This window comes from Aptenodytes patagonicus, chromosome 1 (assembly GCF_965638725.1).
Source record: "Aptenodytes patagonicus chromosome 1, bAptPat1.pri.cur, whole genome shotgun sequence".
In the NCBI taxonomy this organism is placed as follows: domain Eukaryota; kingdom Metazoa; phylum Chordata; class Aves; order Sphenisciformes; family Spheniscidae; genus Aptenodytes; species Aptenodytes patagonicus.
The window spans coordinates 5813005-5827642 of NC_134949.1; the positions used below are offsets into that span (position 1 = coordinate 5813005).

General features: G+C 39.8%; 1 protein-coding gene across 7 annotated transcripts in view; it reads left to right on the forward strand.

Moving 5' to 3' along the window:
• CELF2 (CUGBP Elav-like family member 2) overlaps positions 1-14638 on the forward strand; it is a 572845-nt gene that overhangs the window by 300430 nt on the left and 257777 nt on the right. For 4 of the 7 annotated variants that reach the window (XM_076350779.1, XM_076350943.1, XM_076350857.1 and 1 more), the window contains exon 1: positions 9210-9549. The exons of 2 other annotated variants lie outside the window; for them this stretch is intronic. In XM_076350779.1, coding sequence (XP_076206894.1) covers positions 9443-9549 — 107 coding nt within the window. In that variant the 5' untranslated portion in view covers positions 9210-9442. Of the gene's footprint in view, positions 1-9209; positions 9550-11865; positions 11887-14638 lie in introns of those variants that run through there. One more of the 7 variants, XM_076351643.1, reaches the window with a different exon arrangement.

The window sequence follows — 14638 nt, forward strand, 5'->3', positions numbered from 1 at the left end:
AAATCAGACGTCCAAAATCAAGTGCCTGTGTACTCTGCTGACAAGCACAAGGGGATTAGGGAGTGACGGGTTTAACAAAACTGGCTCAAGGTTTTGTAAAATGCATCTTGGAGCTTGAGCTCCGAACGAGCCATAAAATTCCTTCCACAAGGTAGAAGTGAGGTTTCTGCAAGACTGGATCAGAACTTAATGCTTTTTTACATTATTTTTTCTTGCTTTCTAAAAGGTCCTACAAAAACATCTGATTTTTGAAGATGCTGCAAGGCTAACAATGACTTAATGTAGCCATTGTGTAAAAAATCACAAATCTCTTGGACCACCAGCAAAAAGAACTGATTTCTGGGCTGCATACAAACCATTTGGGGCAATTAGCTTGTAATTTAATTTGCATTAATCAGCACAAGGTCAGCAAGAAATTAACTTTGGGTGCAGATTTTACATATAACAGCATATGAGAAGAAGGGAGGAACTGTTTTTACAGTGTTAATTTGGAGGTAAGTGCATTCAGCAAGTTTTGCAGGGTTTGGCCTTGCAGAAGAAAGATGAATGCTGTGGATTTGGGAACACTGAAAGCACAAAATGATGTGGCGATTTACCAAGCATTTAATGTTGCAATATGTAAACGCTTTAACAGACTTCTTGGCACTTGTAAAGATCAGAGCGCAGGTTTTGCTGAAGCATCGAACACACTGCTAGCACTGAAGGGCTATGTCTGGCTGAATGTGGATGGGGTCCCACAAGGCTGTGTGCGCTGACCACGCGTTGCGCCAAATGATTCAAGAACACAGACAGATGTCCCAAAAGCACAGATCTCTGTGCAGCTCCACAGTATTACCTTACTGAGCTCTGAAGTGGGAGGAATTTAGGCAAATGACTCATTTCCTCGTGCACCCCTTTGGCCCTCCAGCCTTTTCCTCCACGGCCATTTCATTTCACAAAGTCTTCTGGGACTCCATGAGCCTTTGGTGCTAGCAACATGGTAAGTGTTGCGAGAATTCCACCGCTGGAGTGACAGAAATTGTTTTTGACAAGTCGTATCTGAGCATCTGGTTATGGGAAATGAGATGCTGAGGAGTCTGGTGGTGTTTGGCTATGGTAAGGGGGTAGATAAAATGTATATGGCTGTTCTTATGCCTTTTTCTTTGAATGAAAAGCATTTATCAGGGGCATGGAAGGTGTCTGAAAGTGAGTCTCTTTTGTTACCTGTTTTTTTCCAGAGGATAATCTCAAGACACTTTGGAGCTGCCACGTGTACATCTGTGGTCCACGTGCATTTTGTCATATGAGGGTTAGAAAGAACCGTGGGCAGTGTTGCATTTCAGGAGAGGGTGCCATTGCCAGATGTGCACCCATTGCCTAAATATCCTTCTGGAAACAGGATTTGTGGCCAAAGTAGACATGGAGACCTCTCATCTAGTTATTTATGCTTAACTGAGATGCTGAGGTTGACCTTAGTTCACCTATGCTTTTTGCCTAGTCAAAGGGACATCCATGGTGGTTGAATTGGAATTGAATTGGAAGCCAAAGGTGATTATGCCCTTGGACTTCTCTGTTAAGTGCCCAAAGTTAAGTGGCATTAATCAGGCCAAAGCATGTCTGAAGGAACCGGCTATACAAAGAGTTTGGTCACACAAAGTGCAGCAGGGACTCAGAATTAGGATTCAGTTTGTTCACAAACTGGTACCATATCTTTATCAGATAGCTTCATTTTGCTTGAGCCTTCCTCCCTCTGTGGCTTAGGATACGCTTACATCATCCATTAAAACATTCAAGCTAGTAGGAACAGTCTACCTGCCATGGCAAAAAGCTATTTGCAAGTAGACTTACCCTACTTCTCATGCTGTTTCCATTACTTCAGTAAGATTTAGGTACACTGCAGAGTGTCAAGATATCCTTAAGTAATGTTTTCCCTAGTTAGCTCACTGTCAAAAAAAAAGTATGTTTAATTTTTAAGTTTCATGACAGACTAATAAAAGCAAATTCGAACTTGTTACCTTTCTCTTCAAAAATTTGCGCTGTGGTATTTTAAGGAATCCCTTAGCCTAGAACTTCAGTTTGGCCAGGTTTTTCATTGTGGGTTTTCAAATGCCTCCATCTTCTGGGTGTTGTCACAGGCTCTGATTTATTTCTTCCTCCCCACAAATCAACATCCTAACTCTGAACTACAGGCCCTATGAAACTCCTCTGTGAATCTGGGCACTAGAATCACCAAAAATCACTAGCCATTTTTTAACATCTTGCACAAAATTGTCAAGTGTCAGGCTACATGAGAAAGGTCAAAGAAAAATGTATTGTGTAGTAAATCTAACTGAAGATTTATATCCCAGCTCTTTCTTTTTAATCAATGCTAATAGATTTTTAAAGACAAAAAAAGGAAGAGAGAAAGGAAGAGTATCCTTTGGATAAAAAATGTTAGGTAGAGAGTTTAAAGTATTAAAAAAGTGACGAGATTTTTTTTTCTATCATGAAATAAAATTAATTAGGGAGGGTAAAAACTGCTGAAACAAGTGTTTGTACTAATTCATTTAGAAAATAATAAAAATTATTTTGTAGTTATTAGTTTTATTTTTATGGCAACTGTTTAGAAATTGATCCATTTCCTTCCCTTCAGAGCGTATGTAAAAGAAAATATATATTCTGTGAATACTCCTTTTTTCAAAGCCTGACTTAGTATTATCAGATCATGGATCAAGAGTTCTCAACCAGTATTTGCAACCGAAGATCTCTTCATCTGATTTCAATTATAAAATGTTCAGTTTGTTTCCCTTCCATATAGGACAATGCCACATTACCTACCTTTTCAGGCAACTTGATGGATCATGAGTTGTTCTAATAAACCTACATTTCATGCCGGACAGTGCAGGAGTAAGGTCCACTTATCACATCACGTTCATTGCTAAAGGTTCCCTTGGTAGATACATCCACTCATCTAAACCCCAGATCCAAGAAATTAAACTCCTACCTCATTTTCACTTGTACATGAGTTTCTGTCGAACATCACTGTCTCTGGCGATATCTTGTTTTTAAATATCCACGTTATTCCCTAGTGTTGGATACACTTCATAGATGTGTGAAATGAACCTTCTGTATAGAGCACCATAAGATCATTTTTAAATAGGCTCGATAGAACTGTTAAATGTGGTTCTATTTATAATTTTAACTTAAGAGGATGAGTAGCCATTAAATTCTCATCTGTAATTATTAATATTTTTCACGTTCGTTCATATCTGTTAATATACAGTTTATACATTTGCATATATTGTGCAAGTTCACTCTCTAGATTGTGCTCACAAGAACACAAGGTCTTTGATATTCCACATGGCACATCTAAAAGTTATGATCTTGGTGTTACTACAAGTATAAAATAAAGATATTCCTGTTTAGACAGAGCAGGTTCTATTTATACCTTAAATAGACTTTAAATTAAAGCAGAAAATAAATGATTTTATAACCAGCTGTGTTTGTTCTCTCTCTCCCTTCTTTTCTCTCTCTTTCTCTCAGATCTGGTGCTCTGTTGCCTCCTCTGTTTCTCTTTGCTCTTTTGATCAGCTTTCTCCTCCTTCCCTTTAGTTGCAGGCCAGATGTTCTTATGACATGTAGATCTTTCCAAATAAATTATTTGCTTTGTAGAGTGGCCATGTCTGCAATCACAACCTGGCCAGTTGTAAGTTGTTTCGAGTGATGTATTGCCTTTAAAAAGCACATTGATGTGTGTTTATGTGCTAGAATTTGTGATTTGCACAAGCTGCAATTTTTGCCCCTTCCCTGTCAAGGGTGGGGGAAGCACCAGAGCACATAGTTTAAGTAAATGGGGGGGGGTTGTTCCTGCTGGTGCCTCTGTCTTCCAGGTGCTGAGACGCACTGAGCCAGCACTGCTGGATGCTAGAGGGAGGCAGCGCACACCTTTTCTAGCAGAGAGAAGCGGTGGATACTAGTCTTGCTGTATTCCCCCGCTGCCCGAATATTAATCTTCAGCATTTATGTAACATTTTGTACTTCTGTGTTTTCTGCCTGTGCTATTTAATTTTCGTGATACCCCTTGGATGCTCCCAGGTGAAAAAGTAAAGCTAGAAAAGACCTCTTGCATCATCCAGACTGACCTGTAGGTCTGTAAGTAATTGCTGCCCCCATGACTCAGATAGGAAAGCTAGGCATATAATCTAAAGGATCTACCAAAACAGACAAAAGGAGATGTGGGCAAATGTTAGACTGTTTTTATTGCCTGCTTAAACCAAAAAACTATGATTTGCTGCATCTCTGCTGCAGGTGCCTGAAAATAATTTGCCTTTTCCTGCGCACAGAGATGACACCCACAGATACTGTGGGTATGATTAACGTACACAACGCATACAGAGTTAGTATCTGTCCTGAAGACATCTTAGATGTCAGATTGCTGGAGTTCGGGGCCAAACTTGATCTCCCACGTACGGCTATCTTAAAGGTTGTATAAACAAAAAACAAATCAAAAGAGAGATCAGAGACAAATATGCAATAATTTGTTCTAGATAAAAACAAACAAAAACCTGAATAAGAGCAGAGGTAAAGCCTAATGGGATACAACCTACTGAGTTATAGCCCATTTCTTGCTATTCACATTCACCAGTGAAGTAGTCCAGAGTACTCTCGTTCTAGCAACACCTGGTCTCGTGCTCCACAATTGCTAATAACATAAGAGCTGCAGGCGACGAGTTGCTCATTTTTCTAGGAGATTTTAGGAGGAGATACCTAAATGAACTGTCTGCTTTCTCAAAGCATGCTGGAAAGACTCCACGCGCTCCACTTCTGAAGCTGAGGCCAATTTCCTTTCTACTTCAAACTTTGCATAGGTGTAACGTATAGGTCTGCTTCAGACCTGGTAGTCTTGCCTAGCTACAACTTGATTGCTGTAGACATCCTGCAGGCAGGTTACAGCTAGATCTGGAAGTGCCAGACATGCTCAAAGTATCTGAGCTGTGCTTGCACAGCGGTCGCAGCATGCCCCGTGCGACATTCTGGCGATGCTGAAACTGAAACATGGGATTTCTCACCTTTGCTTTAGGCACGTAGGTGGGATTCATCTTGCCTAACATATGTATCTAAAAGTTAGGGATCTAAACCCTTTGTAGTCAATGGAGAGAGATGGTAATGCTCTTTAGTGTAACTAATCTCTCCTCACTGACAACAGAGAAACCCTAGATGACTAGCTTAGACTAATTGCTCAACTTCAAAGGTGGGATTTAGCCATCTAAACCAGTAAAATGCTATCAGATTAAAGAGTAGCTTTTCACACCTATACAAAACAAATGTGATTTGAGCCTAAATAACTGCGCAAAACGGCACATAACCGAGATTTAGACTGCAAGTCCCTCTTGTAAGGAGAAGATGTATTTTAAATGTTTGTGTGACTCACAATAATACAGTGTTTTATATAGCTTTTAGTGTTCTGTGTTATTGTCACACTGCTCTGGAGTTTATTGGGTTTTTCCATTTTAAAGATGGAGATGTGAGCAAGAGGTTAATTGGCTTGCATAAGATCTGACACGGGGCCGCGTGGTGAAATGGGAAAATGAATCAAGGCTTTCTATTCCTCTCATGATTGCACTCATGATTTTTGGGCTGTTGTCCTGGACACTTGTCTACCATTTCTCTGCCATGAAATGTAGTTCATTGCTTGGCTGGTAGTATTGCTTTAGTGTAGCAAAATGCCATTGTAATTTGGGCTTCTGAATATTTTAAAAATACTGTAAGCAAATGGAATGGTCAAAGAATAATCTGAAATAGAAGTAGAGAGAAGGCAGCATATTTTTAATGGATATAAATTACTCATTGTTACTGGTTTGCCACAGAAGTTTTGACCATTTTGCCTCTGTAGATGATTGGTATTCCTGTGGCCTTTCAAGGATTTGCAACATCACATAATTAGTTTAGCAAACTCATAGGCGATACGTAAAAGGCTTGGGTTTACGTTAAATACAGGGCAATGAAACTATTAAACTTCCATTGTATGTCATTTGTGCAGAACATTCTGCGATATATACATATCAGTTATGAATCTACAATCAACTTTCATGTTAAATGTTGAATTTAAACTCCACAGCTGGACTTTCATCTTGAAAGAAGCCAGATAGCCCTGTGCATCTGGTTTAATCTTCCCTTTAGCCATATTATTTTAAAGGCACTCCTGCTTAGTACATCTTACAATTGAAAAATAATACTCATATTCCCTCTCACCCTCAGCAGCTGTGATCCATCTGCAGATGTTGTTCTGTCAGACGTTTCATTATGTGTGATAGAAAGCATAGGTTCTTTTTGTCTGTGTCACTGCTTTGTGGATTTTATTTTCTTTTTCTTTATTTATTCCTTTGGCCATAGATGAGTCCTTCCATAATACTTCACTTTATTTCCTATTGCTGCTGCTTCGCCTTCTTTCTAAGTACAGAAACGATCAAGAACTTGCAACTGCGCGGAGCCGCCCAACAGAAGCCCATTGATTCCCCACCAAAGGGCTCTGTGTGAGCCATTCTACTCCAGCCTGAAAAGAAAGCTTTGTTCCCTCAGCTGGTAGTGTCTTAAGATGCTGATCCTTGCCATATTTTTGGAAAACTGTAGCAGTTTATCAGACTGTCTGACACTTCCCGTTCAGCTGTATATTCTGTAGCATACTCTGGTATTTGCCTCTTCTCATACATCAGTCTCACGAGCGCGAGACTGGTCTGGAGCAGCCCAGGCGTCACGGTGAGTTATGCTGGGCAAAAGTCATTTGGAGGCGAAAAGTGGAGGAGGAGGAATCTGGAGTGTTGGTGGCCGTGCCTGAAATGGTAGTAATGGATTTAGTATTTGGGGCAGGAGGTATGGGATTTGTCATGTTGGCTGAGTATTTTCCTGGCCGCCTTCCATGACTGTTCAGCTATTTTTAGCATGAAGTACAAGCTATGTTGTCTCAGTTGACCTTGGAGCATGACATTTTAACATGGAATTAGTTTGAATTGCTAATCATTAAAATGATTTATTATTTTTTATTACAAGAGCAACGAGAATCCCAGTCATGTTTTGCAGATGAAAAAGGAAGCAAATTGAAACCTGTCTTCTCTTGACTTGCAGTTCTTCATGATACCCATGTTTCCTAAACTACCATCTTCAGCTCTTTCTCTCTATATCATTAAAAGTAGATTATGCCTAGGTTTGTTTTTTAACTTGTCTTTTGGTCATTTGACAAATATTACAACAGAATGACTGAAACTAATGCCAAGGTCTCACAGTGCTCAACGAGAAGTGTAGAACAAAAGGATAGTTTCTGTTGCAAACAATTTATGACCTTAATAGAAGTTTACAGCTGCTATCAGAACGGCAAGATCTTGCTATCAGTATATTTATACTGGTGATTGCTCCCTCTTTGCCTTCATTCCCAGACTCAAGTTTACCAAAACTTAGGGAAGTGATCGTGCCCCTGTACTCGGCCCTGGTGAGGCCGCACCTCGAATACTGTGTTCAGTTTTGGGCCCCTCACTACAAGAAGGACATTGAGGTGCTGGAGCGTGTCCAGAGAAGGGCAGCGAGGCTGGTGAGGGGTCTGGAGAACAAGTCTGATGAGGAGCGGCTGAGGGAACTGGGGTTGTTCAGCCTGGAGAAAAGGAGGCTGAGGGGAGACCTCATCGCTCTCTACAACCACCTGAAAGGAGGTTGTAGCGAGGTGGGTGTTGGTCTCTTCTCCCCAGTAACAAGCGATAGGACGAGAGGAAATGGCCTCAAGTTGCACCAGGGGAGGTTTAGATTGGACATGAGGAAAAATTTCTTTACTGAAAGAGTGGTGAAACATTGGAACAGGCTGCCCAGGGAAGCGGTTGAGTCCCCATCCCTGGAAGTATTTAAAAGACATGTAGATGAGGCGCTTAGGGACATGGTTTAGTGGGCATGGTGGTGTTGGGTTTGACGGTTGGACTCGATGATCTTAGAGGTCTTTTCCAACCTTAATGATTCTATGATTCTATGAAAAAGATCAAGCCCCTAAATGCTAACTTCTGTTAAGGAATTAGAAGCAGTGGCACTGCATCAGGATATTGTAGCAGTATATTTTAAGGCAGTAATATATAACCTAGGCAAAGAGGTCCAGACCAACCACAGACATAGCCAGAAGTCTATGAAAGTTTGAATTCAAGGTTTGAGGTCCAGATCTATTTCTAGCTCGGTGTATTTGACACCTACTGGGCTTTTTGACTAGCTGTCGATTCTGGACGATTTGCGTTTATTGAGTTTTGCATGTTCTTATGTTAACAGGACCTCAGAGGAAATGACAATCATTTTTAAGATACATTTCACTGCCACAGTGGTGCAGAGAAGCCTTTGTCTGAAAAAAAATCAAGGCCTTGTTGACTTTTTCAGTCTACTGAATAAGCACCTACTCAAGTATCTGATGTAGATTTAAAAAAAATGAAACAAAACCAAAAAAACCCAACCATCCTCCTGCCTCAAAAGTAGCTGCATGGTTTAAAGATTTACCCAGCAGAAGTTGAAACTAAGGTGTGAAAACAAACCTCTCTTTGACCACCTTGGCAACTGGGAAGACCACAACCTCTTTCTACAAATTACATGGTGGATTTCCCAAGTGGGGCCGAAGAGGCTGCTTCCCTGAAATCAGTGGCACACTACAGTTCCTTTCATACATAGGAAGTGAGTAAATCATTGAATAATGCAACACCCTTTCCCATCTGCGAGAACTCTGCCAAAGCCAAGCGTAAGGATCTCGATTAAAGCAAACTCAGTTACTTGGTAACTGAGTTGTGTTTTGGAGGGGTTAAAATTGGAGGGATTTTGGACTTGTGTTTTGGAGGGGTTAAAATTGCCAAGAAAAACTGAAAACTTGAAGAAGATCCCCGGGTGCCTGCATTAATACTCCCCAGTCTCTCTGATGTGAGCTGGCAGGTCCCATAAAGCCACTCAGCCTTGAACAGGGAAGGGAAGAAGGGAGAGAGCAAGAGCTCCAGCTGCGACTCCAGAGCCCCAGAAAGAGCCTCTAACCCAATTCCCTTAAAGTGCACAAGCCTTGCGAGCCACAGCATCTGTTTGCCACTGTATTCACCGAGTTCGCAGGGCAAACAAAAGATCCATATCAAACATGCATCCTTCCAGAGGGGGAAAGCCTTCCCTCATTCGCCCATAGATTTTCCCCCCTTTTCTTTCAGTTATATATATATTTTTTTTTTTGGGGGGGGGGAGGATGTTGCTAATTTTTTTTTTGATGGTAATTAAAAGAGCTAACACCAGCTAGGCTAGAGTGAACGCAAATAAGACCCCTATAGGCAGCACAGTGCATTAATGTAAAATATGCCCAGACAACATAACTTGTCAGAGAGGATTATTTCTGCTTAGTGAATCTGCAGGGGCCCCTTTGCTCCACCACTCAGCGTCTGACTAGAGAGAGAAAGAGAGAAAGAGTAGCCATTAGTGAGTAGCTACTGTGGCATTGATGTTTGAGCGCACTTCTGAACTGGCTTTTGTTGAGAATATCGGTGCAGAAAGCATGCGCTGTCCCAAATCCGCTGTTACTATGAGAAATGAGGAGCTGCTTTTAAGGTATGTTGTCTCCTTTGTTTTAACGCGTGCTTTCGAGTTGCCTGGGCCCGCTGCAACTATAACCGTGCTGTGTATTAAGTAGTTTCCCTATTTAAAGAAAAAGACAGGCATTGCTGTGTGCAAGTAGCATTTTCCACTAGTTAGAATCGCACATTTCATGTATGACGACAAATGTACGGAGAGGGCAAGGAGGGAAAAATATATTTTTTTTTTTTTCCCCTAAATGAGAGCTGGTATTTCTTTTATCACCTCCTTTGCAATATTTCTGCCTGCTTCATTATTATGCACTGGGCATGGAATAAGCATGGAAAAAGCTCAGGGAGACTCCATATTAGAGCTAGTGCCCTAAATACCACTTTAATTTTCACTTAGCCTATGTAAATAGTTACTAATGCTCTACCTAGTCTTTGCCACTTGAAGATGTTTTAAAAATATCTAAATACTCCCATATGTGGGATTACACATATATGCTTAATGTTCCAAGGTTTAGCGGGGGGCCAGCATCGACTACTCTTTTCAGACACACATACACACACACACACAGACACACGCACACACGCACATACACACAGAATTATGCTAGAATTGGCATCCCACTTTGAAAAATGTAGTCTTTTGTTTATTTGCTAGCAGACATTGTAGCATTGAATACATCTTTTGGTCTGACAATGGGACAGCTGAACAATGGTGCTGTCAAACTAGCTTAATGTATGTCTGGAGATGGGTGGTTTGGGGTTTTTTTTTCTTTCCTTTTCTCAGCCCCTTTTTCATTTCCCTTAATCTTTTTGTATGTACGGTAGAATATGAAGTGCATTGCCTATTTTGTGACAGTTGTTTCATTCGGTATCTGCTGCTAATAGTGCAGGGAGGGGGAGGTTTGCATCTTACAATTATGCCTATTGCATTAAGTTGGAGATTTATTACTAACCTCTCCTTTAACTCTGGCGAGAAAACTTACTGATTCTGAAAGCTTACAATACTGATGTCAATCCAGCAAATACAGAGTTGCCAAATGTGCCCTTGCCTGATTTTATGCCTGATCATATCAACTTTAACTGCTGTTTTGAAGATACTGTTTCTAATTTTGTTTAGGTAATGAAAATGCAATAAAAATGATAAATCAGATCTCAAAGTGGGAGCCCATGCTACTTTCCATTTTTATAATCCAGCTATTAGCATACGTTAGAATTTTTAAGGTCAGGCAGAATAATTTACCTGGATGATTCCTATCCCAAAATCTAACAAATTATTCATACATTTCATGAATTGTCTTTCTGTTTAGACAGCCATAGTTTAGCATTAGAACAGTTAACAATTTTGGGTTTGAGTTTGGCAAAATGCTCATGTACCTTATGCATCATGAAAAGAAATTGTTATAAAGCTTTTGAAAAATTTTGAGTTACTACTTGGACAGCAGCTTGTGTCTTAAATAAAATGAATTGTCATCAGTCTGTGGAGTTTCTGAAGCTGTTTAAAGTCTTTAAAATACTTTACATGTTAAGTAAATATATTACTTTTAGTAATAATTGTAATCATTTTCTGAGAGAAAAGAGAGAGCTTTATCAGTGGTTTCTCTTTTTTGCTTAGATCGATTAATTGTAGGGGTTTCATGCTTTTTTTAAAACTGGATTCTAGTGCATGATTTATATGGGTTGAGGGGTCTCTTGGACCCCCTAATTAAAAAAAGAAGACATTAAAGATTTATTGGTAGTGGTCAGAGCTCTCTAAAGCATGCATTTTAAACAAAAAAAATGTTTCATGGGGCGGCTCTGAGTACTTGCTATGCTTTTTTGCATTTTTTTAATTGTTGTTGCATCTCCTTCCCTTGTGTGTTGAGATGGTATGAATCAATAGGAAAGACTTTACGTGAACAAAAAGGTAATATCACATAAAATACACTAGAAGCCTAGAGGTTATGGATTATCAGGTAGTACTTGCATGCTGTGTGTTGTGCATAAACATGAAGAAAGCAAGGCTGGTGTTTAATATAATGGGACCATGCTATAATTCACTTTCTTGGAAGAACTTCTTTCAAGACAAACATTAACTCGTTCACAACTGCTCCGCTCTGCTCTGCCAGAACTGGATGGGGGGTATTTTTTTTATCAAGTTACCCTCCTTCAGCCTGGGCTTTCTAGCAGCTGCTGCCCTTTGTGAGTGGCAGTAAAGTGAATCCCTCGCTCTCGGTTACATGGAAATGCCCCTTTAGCGATTGCCCAGATTAGGGTGAACGCCACTTTTGTAGCAGAGACCACCAGACACCTGGGTGGCATACCCAACCGCCACTTTTAAGGACTATTCAATACTAAAACTGTTTCCTAAGCGCTCTTCTCACAGGTGAGTTCATACTAAACCTACAGTAGTTCCTATGTTTTCAGATAAAATGCTGCGTAAAATACGTATACTACAGATTTTTGTCTTGGATCGCCAATTACTTTGTTCTTTTCCAAGGGTATTTTCTGACATTGCATTCACATCAAAGACTAATTTTTGAATTATTCTGTGTGAACCCTACTCCAGAAAAATTATTTCTGTGCATATTTACTGGAATATTGCTTTTTGAGCCATAACAATTATTATTAACATCAAAGAAGGTGAAGCAAATCTGTAACACAAGGCATTTCTTAGCATGCTTTAGCAAAAGTGTCGGCTTTTGAGAGGCTATATAGGTTTAGAGATCTTATGCATGAACATCGCAGGTGTCCTTAGCGTTACCTGTTTTGATTCTCACCCATTCACAAAGCAATGTGGTGCCTTGCAGTTGTCAAACTTGGCAACATCTGTTTCCACAACAGCACTAAGAGAGCTAATTCAGACTCTGCATGAGTTGTTATTTGTTCTTGCAATGACCAGGTGTAATGCCAAAAAGAAAGACCGTCCTCTGTCCTACCTGTCAGAACAAGAGCAGGATAGGTCTTAACCTGGGAACTGGCTTTCCATGCTGCCATAAGAAATGGAAGTGAATTATATTTATTTCTTAGCCTGGAGTCTTTGTCTATTTTTTTTTTTCCCAGATTTATGAACCACAATCTCTAACATCAACATGTTAATATTCTCTTTGTTAAATGAGAATAAAACTGAAGTGTTTCTGTTATCAAATTTAAGTATATAAGATTGCAAACTATACCTTTGGGGCTGAAAAACAAAGGAGAGCATTCAATTAATATTCATATCTAGAAGTTTTACTGCAAGTGTAGATTGTGCTTGAATACTTAAGAAGTCATTCAGGAGTGAATCAATACTAATTATTGTAATCAGGAGGGTTAATTAGCTGAAGATGCTGCTGATGGAAAGTTCACTGCTTACAGCCCTGAAAACACCTAAGTTGATGAAATCTGAAAGCAAGATGTCTAGGAGGGCTTTGTATGGAGAGAAAAGCTTGGCTTTCCCTTGGCATTTCAAGAGCCAGTTGTTCCAAAGGGGAAACATAGCTTGTACTTTGTGTTTTGCATGATATTAATTCAGGGGGTATTAGAAGATGCAACTAAATCTGTCTTGAAGATATTTTGTGGAAGTTTCTCATTAAATGCAAGTACCATTTTGGATAACCTGTACTGCCTCTGCAGCATTCATTTGTAGATTACCATAAATTAATATGGATAATCTTATGCATTTGAAATCTTGTTCCAGCACTGTTATTTGGAACAGTTTGGGGTTTGTTTGGGGTTTTTTTTTACCATTTGTGTGCAGGCACAGGGTCTTTACATGGTATACGTATATAAATTACACATGCTCTGTATCTAATATACAGGTATACATCTGTGTGCGTATGTACACACATACACATGTGCACGTAAGTTTAAACATTTTTTCCTTGTGGGTGTTTATTTCTGTAGTCCTGTGTCCTCAAAACTCCCACTCACTTTCCATCTGCAAAGAAGTATTCAACTACATATAATTCAGAGGACAGTTATTGAACAAGTTCATGAAATTTAAGTTAGAAGACAAGGAATAAAGACTGAAAAGAAACGACTGAAGAAAATCCTTTTCTTTTCCCTTAATTAGAGCAGTTGTTTTTCTTAAATTGAGCATTACTGAATTCAAGCAAAATCTAGCTATACAAAATCTTTTCTCACGAGTGAATTGCAAGATTTTTTCTTTAGTGCTGGGTGTTTTGGGTTTTTTTTTCCCCTTTTCCCTTAGTTATATCTATTAAGGTTATAACCAAGACAACTGTCTGGATGTTTATTCAAGGGGAAAAAAAAAAACCAACACAAAAACTCCCCTCTCAGTCACACCCCCACACACACATAAACCCCCCCAAGTCAAGTGATGCTTTCAGAAGAAAGAAATTCTGCTTCAAAACACATCCTTCTTTGCTCTCTAATGACATTAGAGATTATCACGTGCAGGTGCTATTTATCTTTGCAACTGCTTTCCTATGACTGTTTTACTGCTTCCAACGCATTTACTTGTATGTCAGCCATAGAAAAGGTAACTGAAAATGGCAGCTGTTGAGAAAGCATGTCGCCATGCCTGGAATGACATGCGTTATCGGGGCAGCAGGAGTTGCTGGCTCTACAGCCCATTTCTACTTGACCTGCCGAATGATTGGCTGCCTGGGATGGTGATGAATCACTGGAGTTTATGAAACAAGACTGCTGGCATCCTCACGGAGGAAATAAAAACAAGTTTGTTTGTTTTTTTTCTCCCCTCTAACACTCTTGCTGTGGCAAAAAGCTTTTTTTTGTTGTTTTTGTTTTGCTTTTGTGTTATTTCACCCTGCAGCGGAAGCAAATGTGTCAATTAAAGTCGCTTTAATACCGTTCTTGGCAAGTTACTGATGCACTGACGGTTAACTGTCTTTATTGGGTGGAAGGGGGCAAGAATTTTCCCAAATTTGGGGTAAATCTTGATCTGGACCCTAATTTTCTCATCTCTCACTCTGGTCTTAAGACTGAGATAGCATAACTAGTAATCAGCTCGAGCAGGATGTAAAAAGGATTTTAGCTGTTCTCACACACAACTTTATTTTCTCTAATAGTCTAAGGATCAGTGACCATTTCGTGGGCTAATATCAGACAGATCCATCTTCGGGGTTTCTGAACTAATGGCTAAATTGACATTTCTGGAAAGCATCGACTCCCAA